This window comes from Gossypium raimondii, chromosome 5 (assembly GCF_025698545.1).
Source record: "Gossypium raimondii isolate GPD5lz chromosome 5, ASM2569854v1, whole genome shotgun sequence".
Lineage (NCBI taxonomy): Eukaryota > Viridiplantae > Streptophyta > Magnoliopsida > Malvales > Malvaceae > Gossypium > Gossypium raimondii.
In genome coordinates this window covers 427,045-451,008 of record NC_068569.1, presented here as the reverse complement: position 1 = coordinate 451,008, position 23,964 = coordinate 427,045, and the positions used below count along the sequence as shown (strand labels likewise).

Sequence of the window (23,964 nt, the reverse complement as noted above, 5' to 3'; positions counted from 1 at the left end):
TTAAAATTTTCATCCTAACCCAGTGATAATAGTTAAATTTGTTTGATTAAATTATGTTATTAGTCCTGTAATATGCGTAAAGTTATAAATTTATTCCATGTTCACCAATTGGATCATTCTTAGTTGTTATATTTTTCGGATTTCAAAATTTTAGTTTTAATGCAAACGACAATTGTTAAATCTATTAACTAATTTTCTATGAGTAATATAAAACTCACAACTTACATAAAGTATAGGGCCTAAAAGTAAAACTTAACCAATTTTTTTAAGAAATGGGGACAATATTAATTGTGACGAAATATATTAAATATTTATTTTTATTGTAGCTTGTGAATGCATCTTTTTCAGGAGGGAAAAAAAAGGTAAAAAAGAAAAGAAAAAGTTAACGTGTTTTACACTCAAAGATTAGGATTTTGGATCCCTTCGCCTTCGCCTTCGCCTTCATCATCATATTCTTCTTCTTCTTCTTCATGCACTTTATTTCTAATGGAAACCAAATAATAAATCACTCAACTTTTATTCTTTACACACTTCCATTTTCATCCCATCCAATGCGTCCACATTGCATGTTATGTTATGTTGGTTTTTCTTCTTAAATATATATTTATCTTCATATTTAATTTTTGTTTATTGGAGGCAAATTTGGGTGACATAGATTGCATCCAAACCCTTTTCTTTTTATTGTAATAAAGAAAGCACATGTGGTCAGATTCACAAATAATAGTGAGGGTTCATAATTGCTCTGAGCAAAACAATGATTTTAAATGTCATGATTATGGATTAGCAACTATTCCATGAGGACCACAAACAAGATAACATTGATTAATTCTCTTTTAACTTGTCAAACCATCACAATTTTAGTGTCAATAATATATGTTGAATTTTCAAATTATGATGTTCTGCGTACAAAATTACATATAATTTTCAAAACGTCAATAAAAAAAAACATTATAAAATGACATAATGCTAATTTAATTCTTTAAACCATAAATACAACCTAAACTCAATCCTAGAATCACCAATTGATTTTGTTCTTTCGCCCAATGGGCATATCGAATTTAGGAATACTGACCATTTTGTACATAGAATCACCCAAAGTTTATCATTCTCCCACTATACTTCACCGTCATTTTCAATTTGTAAAATGCTAAATATATTCCTTCAAAAAGTATAGGGACATCTTATTTAATGCCTCTTTTTTTTTTTGCAGCTCTTCTATTGGCTTAAACTTAATCTCAATGCCTATTTTGTTGCCCAATCCTTTATACGCATCAATTAACCTAAGGTGGTTTCAATAGTAAGATTTTATTAGTTTTGAAATTAATTAAAATAATATTAATACGCATTTATTTTGATAATATCCTCTTTTAAGATTACAATTACCGATAGAATATTTTTATTATATCCTAAATAAAGACACGTGTCATCCTACTAAATAATTTTATTACCTTTTAATATAGACTTAAAACGTCCGAACAAAATTAAACAAAATGAACTTGGTTTTGAATCCAATTTTTCCTTTTACCAATTTTATTCTAAAATTTATACCCAATTAAACAAATAAAAATAATAATTTTGGATTTACCAATCAATGAATCAATTTGATCTACTTTTACCAACCATCACTCCTACAGACTCCCACTCTATTAATTACTTGTGGTTCGTATATTATCATAATTTTCTTTTATAATTAATATTTTAACAATTCAACCATTAAATTTATTAATATAGTTAAAATTTTCATGTGCATAAATATTCAAATTGATCTAATACTTCTATCATATTAATCTAGTATATATGTAATAGTTTAAAATTCTTTACATAAAATATATAATTAGACATTCTTAATTTACTCAAAATTTAACATGCATGATATATATAAATGGAATATAAAATTTGACGGTTGAAATTTTAGCATATTAATCTTTAAAAAATTATAAAAATTATTTATGTTTACACTGATGTAAGTAAATCCAATAAGATTTAAAGCCAATTCTATTGTCAATAACAAGTATCAACTCTACATAAGATTATTTATTTGATAATCATATTTTTATTTTAATACACAAAAAAATATATTAAGTAATTATTAAACGGTAAGTCACTTTTATTTATGAAACTAAGTACTCTCAGTATAAAATAAGAATCCTTATCTCTGAGATTATACTTTGTCAAAATCAATATGAAGTATAAAACACCAAACGTGCAAGATAGAAATTACTAATCCTAATTAATAGCCTAATTTTGTTGGATAGCAAGACAATTAAGTGATTACCAAACTTAAATTCATTTTGGATGAATTTGTTTTAATTTTTAAAGAGTATAATTGAATTTTATAAAGAAAAAAAAAGGTGATCAAGTCGTTTTCAATACCATGTTTATAAAAATAAAACTAACAATGAATAGCCAAATAGTAAACAATAGGAAAATAATAAATGTTGGTGATTAAAAATAAAGTAATAAAAAGTGACTTTTTATTTTTTGTAATTTTGATCACAATATCCCTGGTGCCACGAAAAGTTAATTTTATAACGCAGATAATTAAATTAATAGATTAGATAATTATCGTATAAAATTTGATAAATCAGAATATATAGGTGTCATTTTAAAATATAAAATAAAATCGAGGATAAGAGAATCAACCGACAAATTTAAAAAGAAAAAAAGAAAGCCATTTGAGTTGGATTATTACAAGAAAATGATGAGCCGACAGCAAGTGATTAACCATCAGATTAATGTTGAGAGGGAAGATTAGTCGATGTTAAGAATCCAGGTGGCAATGCTACAATCATGTCGGCCTTCCTTAATCATCCTTTCTTTCTCCACAATGCAAATCAATGACTCAAATAATCACTCCTATTCATACATACATATTTATTAAAAATTAATATAAAATTATCTTTAATTAAAATAATAAACTTAATATTTAAAAATTATTGTCATGTGAGTTTAAATATGATCATTAAATTTCTATAAAAACATGAAATAAAAATAATATTTTAATAATTTTCTAGCTGAGTTGTGGCTTAAATATAATTACAGATAAATATAGTAATGTTTTTTTTGTTTTGTTTTGAATTATGGATTAATTGGACACTATATTATGTTAATTATATATATTTTTAAAATTTTAAACATAAACACTTTAAAACATTAATTGTAGGATTTCAACCAACGTTTTACTTAATGTTGCCATTTATGTAAATATTTTTGTAGCCATACTATTTATGATTATGAGAGAAATGCCACAACTGATAGTGGAACTGATTTTTTAAAATCTATTGGAAATATTAAGTATCTTTGCAATGAAAAACAGATTATTAATGGATTAAAGAAATTTAGAAATATGAAGAATTGCATGGTCATGCGAATGTGAATGTGACAAATAAATTAAATAATGAAAAGATTAGTTAGGTTATGACTTATGCGGATGCAGCTGTATATTAAACAAAAACAAAAAAGGTTAGGTAAGGTTACATGAAAAGAGTGAGTGAAGGCAGTCATACATTTGGGCCACGTAGGCGATTCTTTGGTAGTCCCAAATCCCGAGACCACCCTAAGCGTAAAACAATGATGTTATCAAAAGTATCCTAAGCTCAAAGCACATGCGTAAAAATGTCACGCGCGCTCCATGTCTTCTATTTTCATCTGCTCTGCTACTTGATGTAACTCTTCCAATTTGCGATAAAGTAATTATATATCAACAACTATATTTTATTTATTTATTTTAAAATTTTATTTTTTCTTACTCTTAAAAATTGGTGTAGTTGATAGAATAACTAAACTAAATTTTAACAGTAAAGATAAATAAAATTTATTTATTTTAATGTTTATATTTCAATATTGTTTTTTAAATTTATCGATTAAAATTTATATGCAAAACCAATTTCATTAAAAAACTAATATTAGATACAATAAATTTTAATTGTAACCGTAAGATAATAATTTGGGAGGAGAGAATGATATTAAAATTATTTATGCAATTTATGTTTGGGTAATAAAGGTAGGCACGACACTAAAAATTAATGTAGTGAAGGAAAGAAAATAATTTAACATATATGATGTGAATCAATAGTTAAACTTACAAATGAACTATAACATGAAACAACTAATTAATTTAATTATACTTTTTGGGTACAAACTCACAACCAATTCTTTAACTCTTTATTTCTTATAAATCAAGGATTATGCTTAATGTGATATAGAAATAGAACTAAGGGAAAGTGGTAGGATGGTCCAATATTTCTCTTTTTCTTTTTGTTAATTACGCGCTATTTATTTCGATGTAAATTTATATTTAAAACTTTGTTTTTAATACACTTTTCATAGATTTTCTTTTAACTCTGCAATTAAAATAACAATAATAAAAACGACATCTATATATATACTTTCTTACACGTGAATTTTATTTTATTAATTCATGTTACTTGTTTTTGTTTTCTTAGCAGTTCCAATAAACCAATGTGTTTTTTAATTAAATTTTTAGGTAAAATATTAAAATTATATATAATTTTGAATTGGCATCAAATATCATATATATAAATTTTAATTTTAATTTATTTTAAAATCACTAATAACATTATCAAATTAACATTATTTTATGTTGATATATAGTATAAACAAACAATTATATTAATCCAATATGAAAATAAATGTATTTATAATTTTATAAATGTATATAATTAAATTAAAATTAAAATTTCATTTACATTTACATATATAAACCATAATTCATATAATAAGATGATGTTAATTAAAGTACTTTTACAAGTTTATTTAAATGAAATTGAATTTAAGATTTTCTTTTCCAAAACAACTTATAGTTACAACGAAAATGCGATTCTCGTTGTTTTTAAACATTGAAAGGGTGAAAATTCCACGTTACGAAAAACATGTCCCACGTATTTTTAATTCAATAGAAAATGTCACTTTACACATTACACCAATTCAACTAAAAATTATACTTTAATTTTAAAATAAATATAAAAAGAAAAAAAAATTCTAGAGAGGGTTTACACAAACAGAAACATATACGAACAATTAAAAAGAAGAAGATAATACCGTAAACAAACTAAAAACAAAATAATCCTGAAAATAGTATTTTTCAAATGGGTGCTTTTAGGAAGTGAATAGATTCCTATTTGTAAGAAGATAATTTTTTAAATAATATAAAAATATTTCATTTTATTTTTTGAACCAATAAATGTTTTATTTTATTTTAATTTGTTTGATCAATAGAAACATGATGCACTTGATTCACGGGTAAAAGATTGAGTCAAAGAAAACCTTTGATTAGTTTCTAGTATTTCTAGATATAAAATAATTTTATATTATGTTAATATTTTAAAATTTTTAAATGAGTTTTCGAATCAGTTAATTTATATTAATCTGTGACACTGTTTTAATATTGTATTTTAAAAATATTATATATTTCGATGAAATTTAATTGTTAATATTATAAAATTTGAATTTTTATGATATTGTCAATATAATAAATTTAGTGTCAATTGTGAATTTATTTAACTTTGTGTTTAATTTGTTAAATATAGTCTGGTGAGTGTGATTTAATTCGGTTTTAGAATAAATTTAATAAAAATTAGCTGATTATGATTTTCATTAAATCAATTTTAAAATTTAAATTAAATCGTATAATCTAACATTATTACCTTTAAGTATTAGAATATAACTATGGTCAAACCCGCCCCATTTTAAAAATGAAAGTGTCAATATAAAAACACAATTGAATTAAAATTAAGAAAAAAAAGAAAGTTAGAGAAAATGAGATGGTGTGAAACACTAATACAAATAACAGCAAATACATTTGGATTTAGTCACACAAAGAACAAAAAGTAACAAATATCTTATATAGAGGGAAAAAAAGGTGATTGGATTAAAAAAACAAAAAAAGTAAACGTGATGAAGATTGCACAAGATGACATGCAAATGCCGCATTTGCCCTCTATCTTCCTCTGCGTCGCCGGCCCACCCCTAATCCCATTTCGTTGTATAGTTTTTTTCTCTTCACATCGTCTCTGTGTTAAGGATTAGAAGTTTAGCATTATAAAAAGGGCAACAAAAAAAGAGGACTCTTATTGAATACCCCCCCCCCCCAACCAAAAAAAAAAAGAAAGAAAAGAAACAGAGAAGTTAGTATCTGTCTACAATATTATTATTATTTGTTTATTTTATTTTATTTTATATTTATTTATTTATTATTGAGAAGGAATCGGAATAAAAAAGGGCTTTCAATTCTCAACCCCAAGTAAGTCGTGGATCCTTTTGTTGTGGGGGGGAATTTCAAGCTTCCTTTCTTGGTATTTGTTATTCCCATCATCATCATCATCATCATCATATTTCACCCTTTCTTTGTCTCTCCTTTCTTTTTGAAGGGAATATGTTGTTTATTATTTTTGTTTAATACTGTTTTTTTCTTTGGTTTTGATTAGTGTGTTTTTAAAAAAAAATTATTTTTCGTTACAGGCTTCAGAAAGTTGGGATTTTGATGGTAATGTGGGTGTTGTGTTGACGGCTATCCTATTATTCAGCTTTCGTTCCCATGGATTTCTCTTTTGAGGGTATTTTTAATTTTTTTCCTCTTTCTCGGTTTTTTTTTTTTGCATTTTTTGGATGATATGTGATCAGGGTATTGAATATTTTGTTTTGATTTTGTTTTTTCTTTTGTTCATTGAAAGTTTTTAAAGGTTAGATCTTTAACAGGATTCCGAATTTGTCCAGTTTTCCTTTTTGTTGTTTATTTCTTACTTGTTTTTTCTGATTCTGGGTGTTGATTAGTAACTTTGGGTTTCTCTGGATATTGGTAAAGAATTTATTCCCTCATTCAATCAGATGACTATTTTTTTTTCCTGGAAATATTTGGAAAATAGAGAGCATCTGGTCTTTTAATTTTCTTCAGCATTATGATATATTGGTTTCTTAAAAATTTCTTATGGTGAATGAATTTTATGTTAATTTCCTGCATTTGCTTCCATAATGGAAAATACATGTAGTGTCTTTTTTCTGCATGATCTTATATGAATACTGTATATTGGTTTATATACGGATGAACTAACCTTATGTTGTGTCATGTTTTCACATTTGCAATCCTGATGACGGTGAAGAGCCTGAGGTTTTAGAAGGTCCAAATGGCACTATGTTCAATCCTGTACTTGAGACCAGCTATAATGTCTTCCTATAACCACTTATATCCGGGGTATTTTATGTGTGATTAGAACATCCTTTTGAGTAGAAGTCAACTATTACTTTTTCTGTTTTGGATCCGAGTGGATTTGTATGTACTTAGATTAATGAAGTTTATTAAGACATAGTATATGTCGCATTCTACTTGAGCTTCTTGAATGACTATCGTAAATGGCCTGTAATGTAATTACCTGGTATTGTTGTTTCCGAGATGGACAAGGAGTAACTCATTGTTATTTTGCCGCCTTCTTTATATTTATTATTTTCGACATTTTGTCTAGGTGATACAAGTAATAGGATTAAAAGTTTGTTTTGGTACCTTCTAATACTTGGGATGTTTTGCTACTTGGCTATAGGAGTTGCACTTGATCCATCAAAATGTAGTAAATTGAGTATGGATGAAAAGAGAGAACTAGTCTATGAATTATCAAAGAGGACAAGTAGGGCCCCCGAAATGCTACAATCATGGAGCCGTCAAGAGATTTTACAAATCCTATGTGCTGAGATGGGGAAAGAAAGGAAATATACTGGCTTGACTAAGCTGAAAATTATAGAAAACCTTTTCAAAATTGTAGCCGAAAAGAATTCAGGGGATCATGAGAGTGTAATGGATCCTGAAATGCAATCCTCCCCAACAAATGGTCAGAGAACAGCCAAAAGGCAGAGGAAAGCTGATCATCCTTGTCGACTGCCTGTTCCGGTCAATGATTTTGCAACCAACAATGGTGGCGATGACATGACCAATGCTATTTATTGTAAAAATTCGGCTTGCAAGGCTAGCTTGAGACAAGAAGATACGTTTTGCAAGAGGTGTTCCTGCTGCATTTGTTATAAGTTTGATGACAACAAGGATCCCAGCCTGTGGTTAATATGCAGCTCAGAGCCTCCTTTCCAAGGCAATTCTTGTGGCATGTCATGTCATCTTGAGTGTGCTTTAAAACATGAGAAGTCTGGTTTTCTAAAAGATAAACGGCATGCTGGACTTGATGGGATCTTTTATTGTGTACCATGTGGGAAAGTAAATGATTTGCTTGGGTAAATACTCCAACATACTATTTATTCTCTCTCTCTCTCCGTATATATTTATCTGTTTTGTTCCGTTTCTGTTTTGGTCCTTAGAAAATATGTATACTTATCAATCATCATAATTGCTAGCACTTCATATTTACTATTACTTTGTTTAAAGATCTAAATTTATTGCTTGATACCTCATGTTGGGACTCTCCGACCCTAAAAGTTCAATATTTTAACTCTAATCAGTTTGTACACTTCCCATATCCTTTTAGGTGCTGGAGAAAACAATTGATGGCTGCGAAAGATACGAGGAGGGTGGACATACTCTGTTATCGTGTCTCTTTAGGCCAAAAACTTCTTAATGGTACTCAAAAGTACCAAAAACTTTCTGAGATCATCAATGAAGCAGTTAAGAAGCTTGAAGCTGAAGTAGGTCCATTAACTGGTGTGCCTGTGAAGATGGGCAGGGGTATCGTCAACAGGCTTTCTTCAGGACCTGAGGTTCAGAAACTATGTTCTTCCGCGGTGGAGTTGCTTGATAAAATGATTTTTGATATGATCTCAAATTCTTTACCAGGTAAATCCTTTACTTGTTGCTCTCATAATATATACGGCTTTTACTTGCAACAGAAGTTTACTTTCTTTAGTGGTATATATTTTGTTGATCAAATTCCTTTGTTTTCAGCAGGTTCAAGCCCAAAACCTCCATCAATTATACGCTTTGAAGATGTTCGACCAACTTCCGTTACTGTGATTGTGGGTTCTGAAGAAACTTTACCAGGCGTTAATGTTGGTTACACTTTGTGTTATCGCAAGGTTCATGATATGGAATATCCTGAAAAACCGATTAGTACCATGTTAGTGCCAAATATGAGGTATGTTGCCACAGGGTTGACTCCAGCTACAGAGTATCGTTTCAAAATTGTCTCCTTTAATGGGACGAGATGGGAAATTCCGATTTCAACAGCCTGTATCGGAGATGAAGTCCCAAGCTGCCCTGTGATGGGAATAAGTCAAAGCCCAACAACCAACTGTAGTAGCCTTTCTAATCCATCTTCTGTGGAGGATGAAACTAATAATGTTACTCCGTATAGTGATCAGAATGATGACCGGGCAGACAATTATCTGACATATTGCAAGGACACTGATAAAATTGTTTCCACAAATCTATGTGAAGGTGGCCCTAACACGGGTGAAGTTTCTCTATTGGGCATGGACCGTGCTATAGTTGGTCCCTTGCCCGATTCAGATGTCGTAAATGTTGAGAAAAAACACACATTGGATGACCCAATTACGGAGGATACAAGCACCGATAACGGTTCTGATGCCCTGGTTCAGATTGGTACTGAGTGCGTGCCATTTGTGGGTTGTTCAGAAGCTGCCCTTCCTGTTACTCCCTGTAGGATGGAAATAGTTAAAGATGGGCAAGGAAGGAGTGGGAGAAGTAAAACCAGCAACAAGGACCTAGAGAATCAGACCGGGAATGCAGAAGATCACCAAGACGGAAGCTCCTCCAAGAAGAGAAGTGGGGAAAGACGGGATGAAGAATGCGTGGAAAATGGACTCTCAGAAATGGATTTCAAGCATTGTGTGAAGGTGATCAGATGGTTGGAATGTGAAGGACATATCGAGAAGAACTTCAGGCAAAAATTCCTAACCTGGTATAGTTTGAGAGCCACTACACAAGAAGTGAGGGTTGTGAAGGTATTCATTGATATCTTGAATGCAGACCCGGCATCGCTTGCGGAGCAACTGGTTGACACTTTCTCGGATTGTATCTCGAGCAAAAAATCGTCTGTGGTGCCTGCTGGTCTTTGTATGAAGCTTTGGCATTGATGTAAGTGGGTGGTATATGGTAGAGCTATAAGATGGAAGTAGTTTTTGAGTGCAAACCTTGTCAAGGTTTGTATTAGCATAATTCTTTAGACCCATAACTTATATTCATCATTTTCTTATAGACAGACAGTCACCATATTATATATATTTAACATTAGCTTATGTCATTCTTATGATTATGTAAAGGATGACAGAATTCTTATCCTTTAATAGAACAGTTATTGGGCTGATCCAATTGAAGGAAACAAATTCGCAGATCATTTAGCTTGACACATAATGTACATGTGGGGATGACACTCCTCAATTCCCTATTCCGAGTGGAAGTTTGTTGAGTCTTCAACCCCTACTCCGAGAGGATGTTTGTGGGAAGGGGTAACTGCTATTCTCTCTTTCATACCGAAAAAACGAAAAGAAAAATGGAGGTTTCAGTTTCATTGTGTTATTATAATTTCTTTATAACACGTTGAATGCAGTAGGAGCCATTTTCCCGTAAAAGTTGACTACAAAAGTTGAGTATAAATTTTGTTTTTCACTTTGACATTTGGATTCGACAATTAAAGTATAAAAGATTGATTTTACACTATAAAATTAGGATAAATTATCACTTGAAAATTTACAGGTGAATATTAGAGTGTCACATTTAGTGTTTTAATAGTTGGGCTGGTCGTTGAATAGGTCAAATCAATAGTTCTCGATTCAACTAATTTGATCAGTTCGACTACCAGACTAACAATAATTAAATAAATAAGTACAAATTTGTAAGAATTTAAAAGCAAAATGGAAAAAAAACTGTTCAATTGTCAATTTTTACCAATCTCAAGTAATTTCCAATTCAGTTGATACTACAGTGAACTTAGGTAGCAAGTTCAAGAGCCAAAACTTATATTATCCCCAAAACAAATAGATAATATTTGTTGAGGTTGGTTTTATTCCAATTAAATGTGTTCATGGATCGGGTCAAGTTGGGTTTAAGCTAGGCGTAATCATGATATTAATACACTTTATGTTTGCTTAAACCCAACCTGTAATATGAGTTTAAAATTTTGTCCAAACTTACCTATATTTTTAAATGGTTCACCCAAGCCCATTTAGACCCACCCATATTACTTTTTAAAATTAAAAATATATTTATATTATTTTAATAATATGTTAACATAATTATCTTAATATTTTTTAATGTTTACATTATAGTAGTATTATATATTACCATAGAGTTAATTTGTGTTATAAATTATATAATATATAAAAATAACATAATACAAAATATTATATGCTTAACATGTCAAGCAGGGCCGAACTTGGGCCTTGAATGTTTAAGACTGACTCCAGTTCATATTCTAAACTGTTCTAATTTTTTTGTAGATGAATAACTTGACCCATAATAGTTGTATTTCCAATCATCATTTCGTTGGTAAACTTGGTTTTAGTTATTCATTCGTCCTATCATATATCTAATACCATAATGATCCATGCTTCAGGCTTGGAAGGTTAAACGACATGATATTAACTATAATTTGCATGGGAAAAAGGATTTAGGCCTGTAATGCTGGAGAGCAACAATGGATAGTGGTGTATTCTGTTTATTTATGTTACCAAAAAGAAAATAATAATTCTTCATTATTATTTACTTTCCTATTTTCCATTTTATATTTTATTAGTGCAGAAAATATTTAATATTAAGCCTTTAGAATTTGTATTTAGAACAATTATGCAATTTAGTTTTTTATTTTCATTTAAAATTTGACATTAGATCCTTTCGATATAATTATGTTTTTCAATTAGGTATATCATTCTAACCTTTCAATTCATCACACTCTTATTTTCACAACTTTGAATTCTTAAATCACACTCTACATAATATGTATTTTTTTCAACCAAAAGTTTTTCCACTTTTCCAACAACAATGCTACCCTAAACCTAATATTACACGTAAGACATAACTAGAGATTACCAATTTCTCCCTTATTTTTAAAAAAAAAAATACATTGACCGTTTCAAGGTTGGAACTTGGAACTCTGTCATACTCGAAACTGGTGGGGTAAAATTTTTTCTGACTGAGGTGTCTTCTAACATATAAGGAAAAACATTTCCAAAATATATCTATTCACTTGATTTAAGGTTAGCTTCCTCCTACAAATATGTTTATAATGAATGAACAACACATGAATCCTTGTTCGACATACAAAAATTTCGAGGCTCAAAAAGAGGTTAGCAACTGTCATTACAGCATGCTGCTGGTACTGACCTCAACCCTCCACCCCCTCCCCCTGGTTTTAGCTATTTGCCGTATCATACTTTTATCGACCACAGTACAGCTTCCTCCATTGGTGATGCTTAAGCTGTTCTCTAGAATCCAAAAATGGTACACTGCTTGCATTTTAGCAGAGCATTCCAAAAGGGTCGTATATGAATATTAAACAAAATGCCCTCTATGTTCATTCAGCAGCAGCTGTTCTCTTTTCCAATAAGGATTCAAGGAAAGCTGAACACAGTTTGGTGAGAGGCGGAAGATTATGAGATGATCCACTGAATATGGTTTCCCAAGGTCTGTCAGATGGAAATGATGGAACCCAAGGAGCCTCAGGTCTCTTCCTGTCAAACTCTGGTAACTCTCCATAGATGGATGCATAACCATATTGCCCTGCTTGTCCTGTCATACAAGATAAAAATAAAGGAGAAAAAAAGACAATCGAATCAAATCCCCTGAAAACATTGTTTCTGCAGAAACTAATCGTCAGACTGAATTTCTAGTGTTTGTGATCATGTATTTCGGGAATAAGAAAAGAGTCTTCCTACGTGAGGATCGTAACTACATACCTGTGATGTGCTTCAAGTTTTTATGAACATGGACTAGTGCACTAGTGAATGTCGTGATTTTGATTTGGATATAAAAATGAGGATGTGATTATTGCAAGGAAGTCTCACCTTTGTGGTCATGGGCAGCAAGACCTTCCTTTTGGCTGACGCTAACCTCACGGGCATCTTTGCAGTATGGATCAAACAGAACATATTCATGATCACCATTCATATATGCAAGGAGCACCTCAGGTGCTTTGCCATCTATACTGATCTCTTCAACGGAAGATGGACTTACTTGAACAAAACAAAGAGCCCCACCCTTGGCCTGCAATAAGCAAATTCTTAACATCCTGCACTATGCCATATTATGATTTCCAAGTATGCTAAAATTGGAGAAGAAAATATACACATGCGTTATCATCATCATTAAAGCATTTCTGGCGCATTCCCTTACAACTACTTGACAGTCGATAGAGAAACCAGGTGGAACATACAACTTTAGAGTACTCTGTGTCTGTATATATATAGTTCTTCAACTTAGCAACAAAGTGCGTTTTTCCCTATTGCTACTTGTTGAATAATCTCCAGCCTACTCTTACTCCAACGTTTATGCTAATCACCCCATTATAAATAAATATGATGAAATTAAGAATGGAAAACCTTATACTGGAAGAGGAATTTTCCATTACCATAGGGAACCAGAGCACTAAATGCTTGTTACATGCATAAAACATGGAAAAAACTGTTGCCAAGTTTGCTCACTCGAGCAAAAATTTCAAAACAACAAAAGTTGACCACTGGCCCTCCAAAACATGGATGCCATAACTGCTTTGATTTGATATGTCATTCAGATTTTACTTAGAAATACTACCATTACAAAAAAAAAATACATAGAAACCAATAACCAACTGTAATTTTTATCTTCAGAAAATAATGTTCTAGCAAAATAATCTTCTCTATAGATAAACAAAACAACATTTAAAATAAATTTTATAAATGCTAATATATAATGTTACTAAGCTACTAGATCTGCCAGACTGCAAGTAGTTAGTCTAAACCAGAGTTGCAATTCTTAAAAAAGTTGACCTTTGGGTGTATACATTTATTCATCTTCATTGTCAGCTCAGTTTTTCACTTCATAACATTGACGGTTAGACATAGAATGAGATCATACCTTCCTCACAGACCAAATAACAGTAGGAACAGGATCAGTTGCATTGAATAATAAGATTACACCATCCATTCCTTTAAAAGTTGTTTTCTTAGATGACTCAGGAAGAAGGACCAGAGCAGCAAAGGAAGATAAATCAACAGCAGAAGCTACAGCTGCACAAAATAAAAGCAACAACATAAAATCTAACTTTGCCAGGAAAAATAAAGCTGAAGTTTCAGTTTTACTTGACATGTATGAGTGCAGTACAACAGCACATACCTTACATAACTTGCCTTTCCACAAATAGTAAGTTAATGTTCTTGCTACTTTAAATTTAAGGCTACTATTTGAGGGTTTATTGAATCCATAAAATTGGCAGTTCGACATTTGTACTCTAGAAATGAATTTGACATGCATTATTCAGGCTTCCTAAGATAAATCGGAAATTTGGACTGTATATAACTACAGATCAACATGCAAATTCACAAAATTTCAATTAGCACAAAGTTCTGCAATCAGCAAAAGCTTATCATGTTTTTCTATATCAAAATGACTTAGGAATGCAATGACCTACCTTGAGCTTTCAAGAAACAAAGGTATACAACTTAAGGCAAGATGATCTCAAAATTTACATTTTTGATAATTAAGATAGGGGCTTACTTTGGAAATCAATGATATTACCAATTATACCGTTAGCCAAAAAGAAAAGGAGTTTCACCTTCTATATGAAGCTTATATGACCATGATAGAGATAACTTTGACATGTTCCAGACAGAAAGTTGTGGATTTGAACCACATGATGCAGCTACAAGATTATCTGACTTCCCAACGAATGACAGGTTCACAATTGGCTGTGGGAAATGTAGAAACAATTAAGCACAGACCACTTATTTAACATACAATATACATGAATACCATTAGCAAAGACAGTGTACAGTCAAATAGAGAAACTTTGTTCTATGCAAAAACCAAGAAAAAGGAAGATGGTTCATGTTCCAACAAAAGAAAATAGCACCATAACAAAATCTAATCTAGAGAATTTCCAACAAAGAAGGAATTTAAATTCCCAAATTTGTTCCTTAACTTATCTATTACCTCCTCCCCCCCCCCCAATTTAGTAAATACTCCTATTTACCGAGACAAAGGACCTTTGAAATAAGTCAAATCTGTTGTTGTTTGCAAAGGCTGAACACAGTGAGCAGCAGATGGTCATTACTGCAAAGAGGTGTCAAAGTGAACCATAAAAGGACCAAAAGATGGTGGCTAGGCCAAACTTAGCATTTATTTGGTTATTTTCTTATAAATAGTTTTAACAGCACAAATAAGAAAGACATGGCAACAATAGATTTACCGTGAGAGTTTCCCCAAGTACTGCCAAGAGGACATTCTTGTAGGGGTTCCATAATGTAATAAGGGTTTCTGCCGCAACAGCAAGAACAGAACCATCAGCAGAAAAGGCAGCAGCAGTCATTGGCTTTTTTCTGCACCACAGAAGAGAATAGATAAGAACAACAGAGATTATGACTTCTTTTAATCCCCATGATTTCTTTTAACAAGTCTTAATCTATGTCTAGGGCATGTAATACCAGCCTCTATGGAGCAAGAATTGTACGTAAATTTAGATGTCATACTTATAAGAACCAACAGCATGGCAAGTCCAGCTAAAATTCTGACGCATCTGATCATTCTGTATAACATCATGGTTGCATTTCCAAACCTGAAATAACAGAAAGACCAAAAGAGAAGGTTAATTTCATTAAAAAGAGCAAGAAAACCAAATCATGCTGATCCAAAATTACCTTGAAGTCACCACCAAAAGATGAACTAACCACCATATTACCGGAAGGATGGAATTTAACAGCAGAAATGCCGGCATCCCTAAAAAAATGCCAAGTATCATTCTAATGTTCATTTCAAATTGATAAATTAAAATGTAGTATATTCTAATCTACATGCAATTCAATTGCGACCTTTGGTTCACTAATAAGAACAAACTAAGCATGCGTCAGGATGAAGGATTTCAAGGAGAGATTCATTTGCATCAAAATCTAAAAGCAAATTAGCTCGACGGACAATAAAATTGTCAAAATTTTTGGAATCCATATGAGCGATTCCAAAGGCTCAAATATCTTATTTCAAATCCCACATTCCACCTGAAAAGATGAAATTTGAGAGGTAGCTGCTTTTTTAGTGAGATATCAAGCATACCTCAACTTTTATTCTTTTCAATTCTAACTAAAAAAATTATTTGTTATACATTTCTAGGACTTTTTGTACCATTAACGATATCCCTACATATTACAAAATCTACCAACATCCACACTGCATATTTTTCTTCATGGTCTTCTTATTCTACCCATGATAGCATTGTTGTGCTATTACAATTTTTTTTTCTCTCATCAAATTACGATAATCAAAATTTTATTCTAAAAATACTTGTCCAAACAATGCAATTATTTTAAATTATGCCTTTAAAGTGCCTTCATCTTTCAAAATTCCTCATCCAGATGCACCCTAAGAGACAAAACCAATAAAAAGATATACGTTTTTAAGATAGAAGAGGGCAAGTTCAATGTCACCAGAAAATTTGAACTAAAGAATATTAAAATGCCATATTTTTCATACATCACGGCAGCGTGAAAGTAGAGCTAAACTCTAACCAATTGTGCAGATAAGCTAAACCCTGGCCTATCACCCGGCATTATTTTTCTATTTTGAAGGGAGGGATTAAATAAACCAGTTCACCTGTGTGGTTCATAAACAATTGTTGACAAGCTAAACTCTTTGTTTTGAGAACCTGCGTCCCAAAACTTGAGGCAAACTAGACCACCTATGCCCTCTTCAGCAAGCTTTACTTCAGAAGTGCTCATCAGAGAGCCATCAATGGAGAGAGCCACTGAAGTCACTATTACCTGTAAAATTAGTCAAGAAGATATAAGTAACAGTCAATAACGCATAAAATCCATGTGAAGACATAATACAAAACATGATTCAATTTACTGTGACATCATCGCCTGGTTGATGGTTTCGCTCACAAACTTGAACCTGAAAGACAGCATATTTAAAAAGCTTCAACTCACAACTTATTTCACAAAATGATAAAAAGACAGGGCGGGGGAAGTTACGGTATAAAAATATTGTATTCCAAGATGGTATTGCATACATGCAAAAGGAATACATATACAATTTCAATTTACACGTCCAATAAGAATAAGCAGCAAATGTAAAAATATCCTAACCTCAGAAACTCCACGATCGTCAAAGAGGCTGTAAAATTGGATACAATAATTCTCTGTGCGTACAGCAACTATCCCAGCAGTTTGGTCAAAAGCAATCCCATTACCCAAGCCTTCGTACATATCAGGATAACAACATGGAGCCTGAAACAAACAATACAAGAGTAACTCACTTGTATTGGCAGAAAACAGAAACACATACCAAGGTTGACCACATTAAAGGCCTGAGAACCAGCCACTGATAACCAATACTCACATATCATATACATTAAGTAAGAATGGCTTTTGTGGGTTACTTTTATGTTCACAACAAGGTGTCAGCAAAATTTCACATTTATGCAGTACCATGGGACTGCATATCCATGGTCTCAATCATCCCAAGCAGTAAATTATTTACATAGGAAACTGTAACATTTGAATAAAATGGAAAAGGTTCCTAAACTTCAGGTTGGGCTGATCAGAACAACCTTTATCCCCGAAATAGTCTTCAGAATTCCCATTGAAGGCATTTTCAGCAGGTGAATTTGATTATCTGCACAAGATATCTGAAGAGACAAAGTCAGAAGTTTGAATAGTAACTCTCTTAAAGAAAAGAGAAACAATAATACAACTGTTAAAGAAAATATACTTACAGAAGAAAGGGTAGGGTCCGGAGAATCTATGAAATACAGCAGAGGAGATCCAATTCGTGGTAGAAATTTCTTCTTCCCAGTGTCTAGTTGCCAAACCACAAGCACTCCTTCCTTTCCACCTGAATACTAGCAGAAGTCAGTGTTATAATAGACAACTGACTTCTTTTGAGTGCATGAACAAAAGATCTATAGGAAATAAAAGAGTGGAAGCAATTATTCTGAAGCAGAATGCAATCAACTATCAAATCAAACCACCAAAAGGGTTAAAAACAAACTTAACACATTTATCCACGTTCTCTACTCTAAGAAGATTTGAGATTTATTATCATATGCAAGCACTCAACAAAAATGCACAATGCCACTAACTTAGGGTCCTTATAAAATGAAGAACATAATCAGTTGGCTTGAAAACATGACCAATATTGCGGAAAATTCAAAAATTAGTCAAGAAGTATGCAAAAGTTCACATGTTGTACATGTTTATCTATTTTCAGTTACCTGAATACAAGTATGAGCCGTCCGAAGAGAAAGAGAGGACGTTGACTTCAGCCGAGTGCCAATGCCATGTAGAGCAGGAATCAGCATCATCATTATCTCTCACCCCAGGTTTGTCCTCTTGAACATTTATCAACTTTTGGTCCGCTACTCCATTACTTGCAGCAAAGGCTCTATTACCAAATCCCCTCCAAGTCAAAATTCTCCCAGTTACATCCCCTGCAGCTATAATTCTCTGAGTTGGATGGAATGCAATGACAGTAATCTTCTTTGTATGGTGTAGTGTTATCTTCCTAACTGCTGCACGCTCAGACCCCTGATCAAGAACCTTCCATATATGAAGCTTGCACTTATTTCGGATGCCAAAGAATTTTCCTGATGGACTAACAGTTAAAACCTCTGGCTTTCTTGTCTGCGAAGCAAGATAAAAACATGGTATCAAATATGATTTACATATATGGTCAGTTCTGCAGGTAATTCTTAATTATAAAAATAAATAAACTCAATTGCTTAAATAAGAAAATGCTAATCCCCAAAATGTTAGTAAGCCAAAATTATTGTGATAAGAAAGCAAACATTCCAAAACATCTCCCATCTCCTCATTACTCAACCATGTTTAAACATTCCATCATGAAAAGAATTTTGAATGTTCAGACAACATGTCAACAGTGAAATCGACTTAATAAAGCTAGAGGTATATACAACATTCTAATAGCATTAATTTTATAAGTCAAAGTTGGCAGGTTTATTTCTGGTTCCTGAGTAAGGCAAAACATGCTTTGCATTTAAACTTATCCATACAGATATGAAAAAGCTCAATAGAAATCTTTTGGATTATACCTCTCCCAAAATTAATCTACCAACTAAACGAGACTTGCTTAAGTTACACTTCCGGATTTGTCTTCTCGAGGCTTTGGTCCTCTCTTGTGTTTCCTTTGCATCTTCAATAGACACATATGCAAAAAGGTCTTGATGCTTTCCATTTTCCTCAGCTGGAACGTCAAGGAAAGATGGAATCACCTAATATTCATTATAAAATTATCAAGCACTTAGTAAGAGTTTTAAAGAATATGAAAATTTTGTATACCGATAATAAATAGAAACTAGAATGCAATCGTTATCAATGTAAAAATAATAAGCAATAAGAACAGCTAGTATGCACTTATCTCAAACACACAGAAAAAGGGATTAAATTTTAAGCAAATTAGACCTGATTTGAGCAACCTGACTTTTCTTAAGAATACATAGCTATAATCAATTCAATTTGGCATGTATGACGAAGAATAATCATCAATACTAATTTTTAAATTTGAAGGAATATTACACCTTATGAATTTATCGTTACCCATAATAATGGAAAAAACCTTACAAAAGCATAGCGAAACTGCTATTCATAAATATTGGACGGTAAGGGCAAGGAAATAGCTAAACATTAATATAATTTTTTTATTCAGAAAAGTTTAATTTTAAAAAATGCTTACCATGGAGAAGATTGGCATTCGAATATCGATAGTTTTCATTAGCTCAGGCAAAGAAAAATCCCAATAACGAATGGTGCCATCAAGCGAAGCGGTCCAACAATAACACAAAACCTTTGCGGCTGGATTCGAAGGCGGAACTACGATGACGGAGGTGACGAGCGCCGTGTGACCCTCGAGGGAGGTTATCTAAGACCAATCACCGAAAAGAATAATATTGAAATTTCAGAAGTTGGAAGAAACAAAAATGAAGGGAAGACAGAAAAAGAAAAAGAACCAGGAGGCCGGTGACGGTGCTGAAGACGGAGACGGTGTTGGAGGTGCAGACGAGGAGTTTCTTGGCGTCATTAGAGAAGGCAGGAGGTGAAGACACTAAGCTTCGACCACCTCTCATCATGGTTTCTGTGAGGGTCACTTTTTCTTGTTTCAGAAACTATTTGTTGTTAGTCTTTTAGGTCTGCTCTGCTTGCTGCTCCTCAAAGCCCTAACTAAACCTCCTCCCCACCCCCCCGGGTTCTAAATATTTTATGTATTTTTTTTCTTCCATTTTTCTCCCTTTTATTAGGATGGGCTTCTTTCCATTTCTTTAAAAAAATAAAACACAGAAAATATTTGTAGAGTATGAATTTATAATTTTTCGTAAATTAAATGATATTGATCAATTTTTTTTCAAACTAAATATATACCTCAAATAAAACACTTTAATTTTTCATTTTAATATTTAATTTTAAATCTGTTTAATAATTTTATCAATTTTAATTGATATAATAAATATTGAATAAAATAAGGAGGTAGATAACTACTTTCCACCTAATGTTGATTTTATTTTAAAAATAAATTAATTTCTTTTAAATGAGTCGCTCGAATTTTTATATTTAATATAAAATAAAAAACATATTAGTATTAACAAGATTAAATTTAATAAATAAATATTTTTAAAAACAATATTAATTTTATCAAATAACATAATTACGTTCCATTAATTTTATTAATATACCAAATAAATTTTAATATATATTCAATACTTACGGAAAGTTTACCATTTAATGATAGATTTAGGCTCTACTCTTTTTTTTTTGTCATTTTGGTCCTAATTATCTTTTTAATTGTTTTTATCTCAAATTTCAAAATTTAGTCAAATTACTTTTCTTTTATATAAAATTTGATTGAATAGTTTTTTATAAATAAACTAAACACAAATTATAAGGCGGACTATCACGTCACTATTGTTAAAACTTTAATAGAAAGAAATACAAATTGACAAAAAAAATTCAAAATTGTGAGTAAAAGTAATAAAAAAATTAAAAACAAAACAACAAAAGAGACAAAATGCACTGTTTTCATATCCGGATTATCGGGAACTAGTTGTGGAACCGATTTAAAATAAGAAGTTAGGTCAGTTGACTTGTGAACCGGTTGAATGTTAAAAAAAACCTATTGAATCAACAGTTAATTAATTTTCTTAAAAAATTTTAATATTTATAATTTTTTAAATAATTTATACAATTAAACTAGATAAACTAAAAATTAATGAAACCATCAATTCGATTTTAAAAAGTTTAAACAAATGTTACAAATAAATTTAACTTTTATCGCAATATAAAATCATGTTTATTTTTTACTCATATAATAATACTTTCATCTATATGTGTTAAAATTTTAAATTATGTAGCTTCGTTATCTTATCATAGTATAGTATGGATTATATTTCGATGGCCCTCAAACATTTTTTTGGTGGTGAGGTATTCTCATAAATTCTTGAATTCGTTGGGCGGAAACAAATTCAAGACTGGAATCGAGCATGATATCTCGAATATAATACTGCTCAAAGGGTGATACTTAAAAAAGAGGTCTTACACTTTTCCAAAAGAAACAAAGGAGATTGATCTTCATTGTGCTTATTTTGGACACTGATGTTGAAGCCTTGTAGCATAAGTGAAATAATTAGAAGCCCAACCATGATCTTCTCAAGCAAATGGGCCATCACCTTTCTCTGTCAATCTAGGCCACCCCAAGGTAGTCTATAAAACAATATTGTTAATTCATCTTGAACATGATGTTTTGAAGTTATCTCCCTTATAGCAAACTCGAAATAGGCAAAAAGTTAACAAATTTTCATTATGAAAATAAAGCTCTTTCAAATTTTTAGTATTTCAATATCAAAGAATATGCTTCCGTAATATCCGATATTACAGTAATTTGATCCTATATATATACAAATAATCTCGCCGGCCCCGTTTTTTATAGCCACATGGAGTCGAATAACGTAAAGTTAAGCTTAGATATTGGAATAATCAGACATAATCTGTTTCTTCCAAACTGTTGATCAACATCTATAGTCTACATGGCATCTAATAAATTAAATCGTGTTCATCGAATCCATTAATTTTGCTGTACTTTGATCTCTTCATTAATGTCAAATCCATCTACAGGCGCCACGGACGATTATTCAACTACTGAACATTTCATTACCGCGGCAGGTAAAGTTTTAGTTGATCTTCTTGAACTTGTTATTGGCTAGAAATGATAATTTATGGAGTGTAATTTGTAACTGATTTCTTGCACTTGACAGTTTTCATTGGTATATATGTATCTATCTTTGTATACGTATGGCGTGTAAGGTCTCAAATACAAAGCAGCAAAGATGTTTGCACAGACTCTCAGTTTTCAACACTAACCATGGACAAGTTCCTCGACGACATGGAAAGGGAGAAACCCATCACGTTTACCTCCCAGCAGCTATGGATTGCGACTGATAATTTCGCCAATTTACTTGGTTCAGGTGGCTTTGGAGCTGTTTATAAAGGAATGTTTAGTAATGGAACCATGGTGGCTGTCAAAGTCCTGTATGGATCTTCTGATAAAAGGATAGAAGAACAGTTCATGGCAGAAGTGAGTACAATCGGAAGAGTTCACCATTTTAATCTGGTTCGACTTTACGGTTTCTGCTTTGAGCAGAACCTTAGAGCTCTTGTTTACGAGTACATGGAAAATGGTTCACTTGACAAGTTTTTGTTTGGTGAAGACAAGAAACTAGGATTCCAGCAGCTTCGGTCCATCGCAGTAGGCACGGCTAAAGGGATTGCTTACTTGCACGAAGAATGCCAACATCGTATCATCCACTACGATATAAAACCTGGAAATGTTCTGTTAGATGCCAAATTCTTGCCTAAAGTGGCTGACTTCGGATTGGCCAAGCTTTGCAACAGAGAAAACACACATGTAACGATGACAGGAGGAAGGGGTACTCCTGGATATGCAGCACCAGAGCTTTGGGCACCATTTGCTGTTACACATAAATGTGATGTTTATAGCTTTGGGATGCTATTGTTTGAGATCATTGGTAAAAGAAGGAACCTTGCTAGGAATGTTCCTGAAAGCCAAGAATGGTTTCCAACATGGGTATGGAAAATGGTTGAGACAGGCAATTCTGTGGAGCTAATGATGGTCTGTGGATTTGAGGACAAGGATAAGGATAAGATCGAGAGAATGATGAAAACAGCTTTGTGGTGCGTTCAACATCGGCCGGAGTCGAGGCCTTCGATGAGCATTGTGGTGAAAATGTTGGAAGAAGCATTGGAGATTCCTACACCTCCAAATCCATTTCCAGCATATTTGATGGAGTCTAATGTTGTCCCTAATAATAATAATAATATTTCAAGTAGCACCACTTGGAACGATACCTCATTTGTGTAGCCCTCTTCAATAGTAGCAAGATCTACTTTAACATTAGCAACTCCTATCATGAGAAATATGTAATTGAAATGACCTCCACCTAGTTGGACACACTAGAAGTTTGGATAAAAGTATCGTGGAGTTTCCTATGTTAAGAGTAAGATTGCATTTTTTATTTTTTATTTAAAAATGAGTAAATTAGTTCTATACATTAAATCAACGAGTAAATTGATTTTTTCTATTAAAAATTTTATCCATTTGTATGTTGAAAGCCGGCATGACTGATAAAAATAGATCAAATTTTTAACAGAATGATCAATTTGCTCTTTGATCTAACGTATAGAGATTAATTTGTCCATTTTTTTAATTAAGTGAGCGAAATGCAATCCAACTCTATATAGACACCTCCATACTACTTTTACCTAACTCTTTTCATGAATTACTGATTT

The 23,964-nt window shown here is 31.9% G+C and overlaps 3 protein-coding genes across 8 annotated transcripts; 2 read left to right on the top strand and 1 right to left on the bottom strand.

The window, feature by feature from the left end:
• Window positions 1–5,916: 5,916 nt before the first annotated feature.
• LOC105769247 (VIN3-like protein 2) lies at window positions 5,917–10,307 on the top strand. 6 transcript variants are annotated; one of them, XM_012589749.2, is made up of 5 exons: window positions 5,917–6,004; window positions 6,481–6,575; window positions 7,554–8,232; window positions 8,484–8,788; window positions 8,897–10,307. In XM_012589749.2, exons 2-5 carry the CDS (start codon window positions 6,557–6,559, stop codon window positions 10,045–10,047), a joined length of 2,154 nt encoding a protein of 717 aa, XP_012445203.1. In that variant the 5' UTR covers window positions 5,917–6,004; window positions 6,481–6,556; the 3' UTR covers window positions 10,048–10,307. The 6 variants fall into 6 exon arrangements, with proteins under 6 accessions (XP_012445203.1, XP_012445200.1, XP_012445198.1 ...); XM_012589746.2 differs by lacking the exon at window positions 5,917–6,004 and adding an exon at window positions 6,042–6,262; XM_012589744.2 differs by lacking the exon at window positions 5,917–6,004 and adding an exon at window positions 6,042–6,314.
• A 1,814-nt stretch (window positions 10,308–12,121) lies between these two features.
• Window positions 12,122–20,365, bottom strand: LOC105767367 (uncharacterized). Its single transcript, XM_012586875.2, has 16 exons — window positions 20,118–20,365; window positions 19,844–20,029; window positions 19,203–19,382; window positions 18,366–18,774; window positions 17,868–17,986; window positions 17,703–17,780; window positions 17,239–17,379; window positions 17,000–17,044; window positions 16,745–16,911; window positions 15,799–15,877; window positions 15,631–15,716; window positions 15,351–15,480; window positions 14,718–14,850; window positions 14,021–14,172; window positions 12,973–13,171; window positions 12,122–12,697 (listed from the first exon to the last, which is right to left on the bottom strand). The coding sequence occupies exons 1-16, from the start codon at window positions 20,235–20,237 to the stop codon at window positions 12,483–12,485; spliced, it is 2,439 nt and encodes an 812-aa protein (XP_012442329.1). The 5' UTR covers window positions 20,238–20,365; the 3' UTR covers window positions 12,122–12,482.
• Window positions 20,366–22,105: 1,740 nt separating this feature from the next.
• On the top strand, window positions 22,106–23,686 carry LOC105766736 (putative serine/threonine-protein kinase). The gene is made up of 2 exons (XM_012586315.2): window positions 22,106–22,320; window positions 22,413–23,686. Exons 1-2 carry the CDS (start codon window positions 22,254–22,256, stop codon window positions 23,534–23,536), a joined length of 1,191 nt encoding a protein of 396 aa, XP_012441769.1. The 5' UTR covers window positions 22,106–22,253; the 3' UTR covers window positions 23,537–23,686.
• The last annotated feature ends 278 nt before the right edge of the window (window positions 23,687–23,964 follow it).

Bases quoted from the DNA above. Each gene is read 5' to 3' on its own strand.
- LOC105769247 (XM_012589749.2), top strand. The intron at 8,233-8,483 runs GTAAATACTCCA...ATATCCTTTTAG, and splicing joins AAAGTAAATGATTTGCTTGG to GTGCTGGAGAAAACAATTGA. The intron at 8,789-8,896 runs GTAAATCCTTTA...CTTTGTTTTCAG, and splicing joins GATCTCAAATTCTTTACCAG to CAGGTTCAAGCCCAAAACCT.
- LOC105767367 (XM_012586875.2), bottom strand. From the start codon at position 20,237: ATGATGAGAGGTGGTCGAAGCTTAGTGTCTTCACCTCCTGCCTTCTCT. The intron at 18,775-19,202 runs GTATAATCCAAA...CTTGCTTCGCAG, and splicing joins GTAGATTAATTTTGGGAGAG to ACAAGAAAGCCAGAGGTTTT. The intron at 12,698-12,972 runs GTGAGACTTCCT...CTTGTATGACAG, and splicing joins TGCTGCCCATGACCACAAAG to GACAAGCAGGGCAATATGGT.
- LOC105766736 (XM_012586315.2), top strand. From the start codon at position 22,254: ATGTCAAATCCATCTACAGGCGCCACGGACGATTATTCAACTACTGAA. The intron at 22,321-22,412 runs GTAAAGTTTTAG...TGCACTTGACAG, and splicing joins ACATTTCATTACCGCGGCAG to TTTTCATTGGTATATATGTA.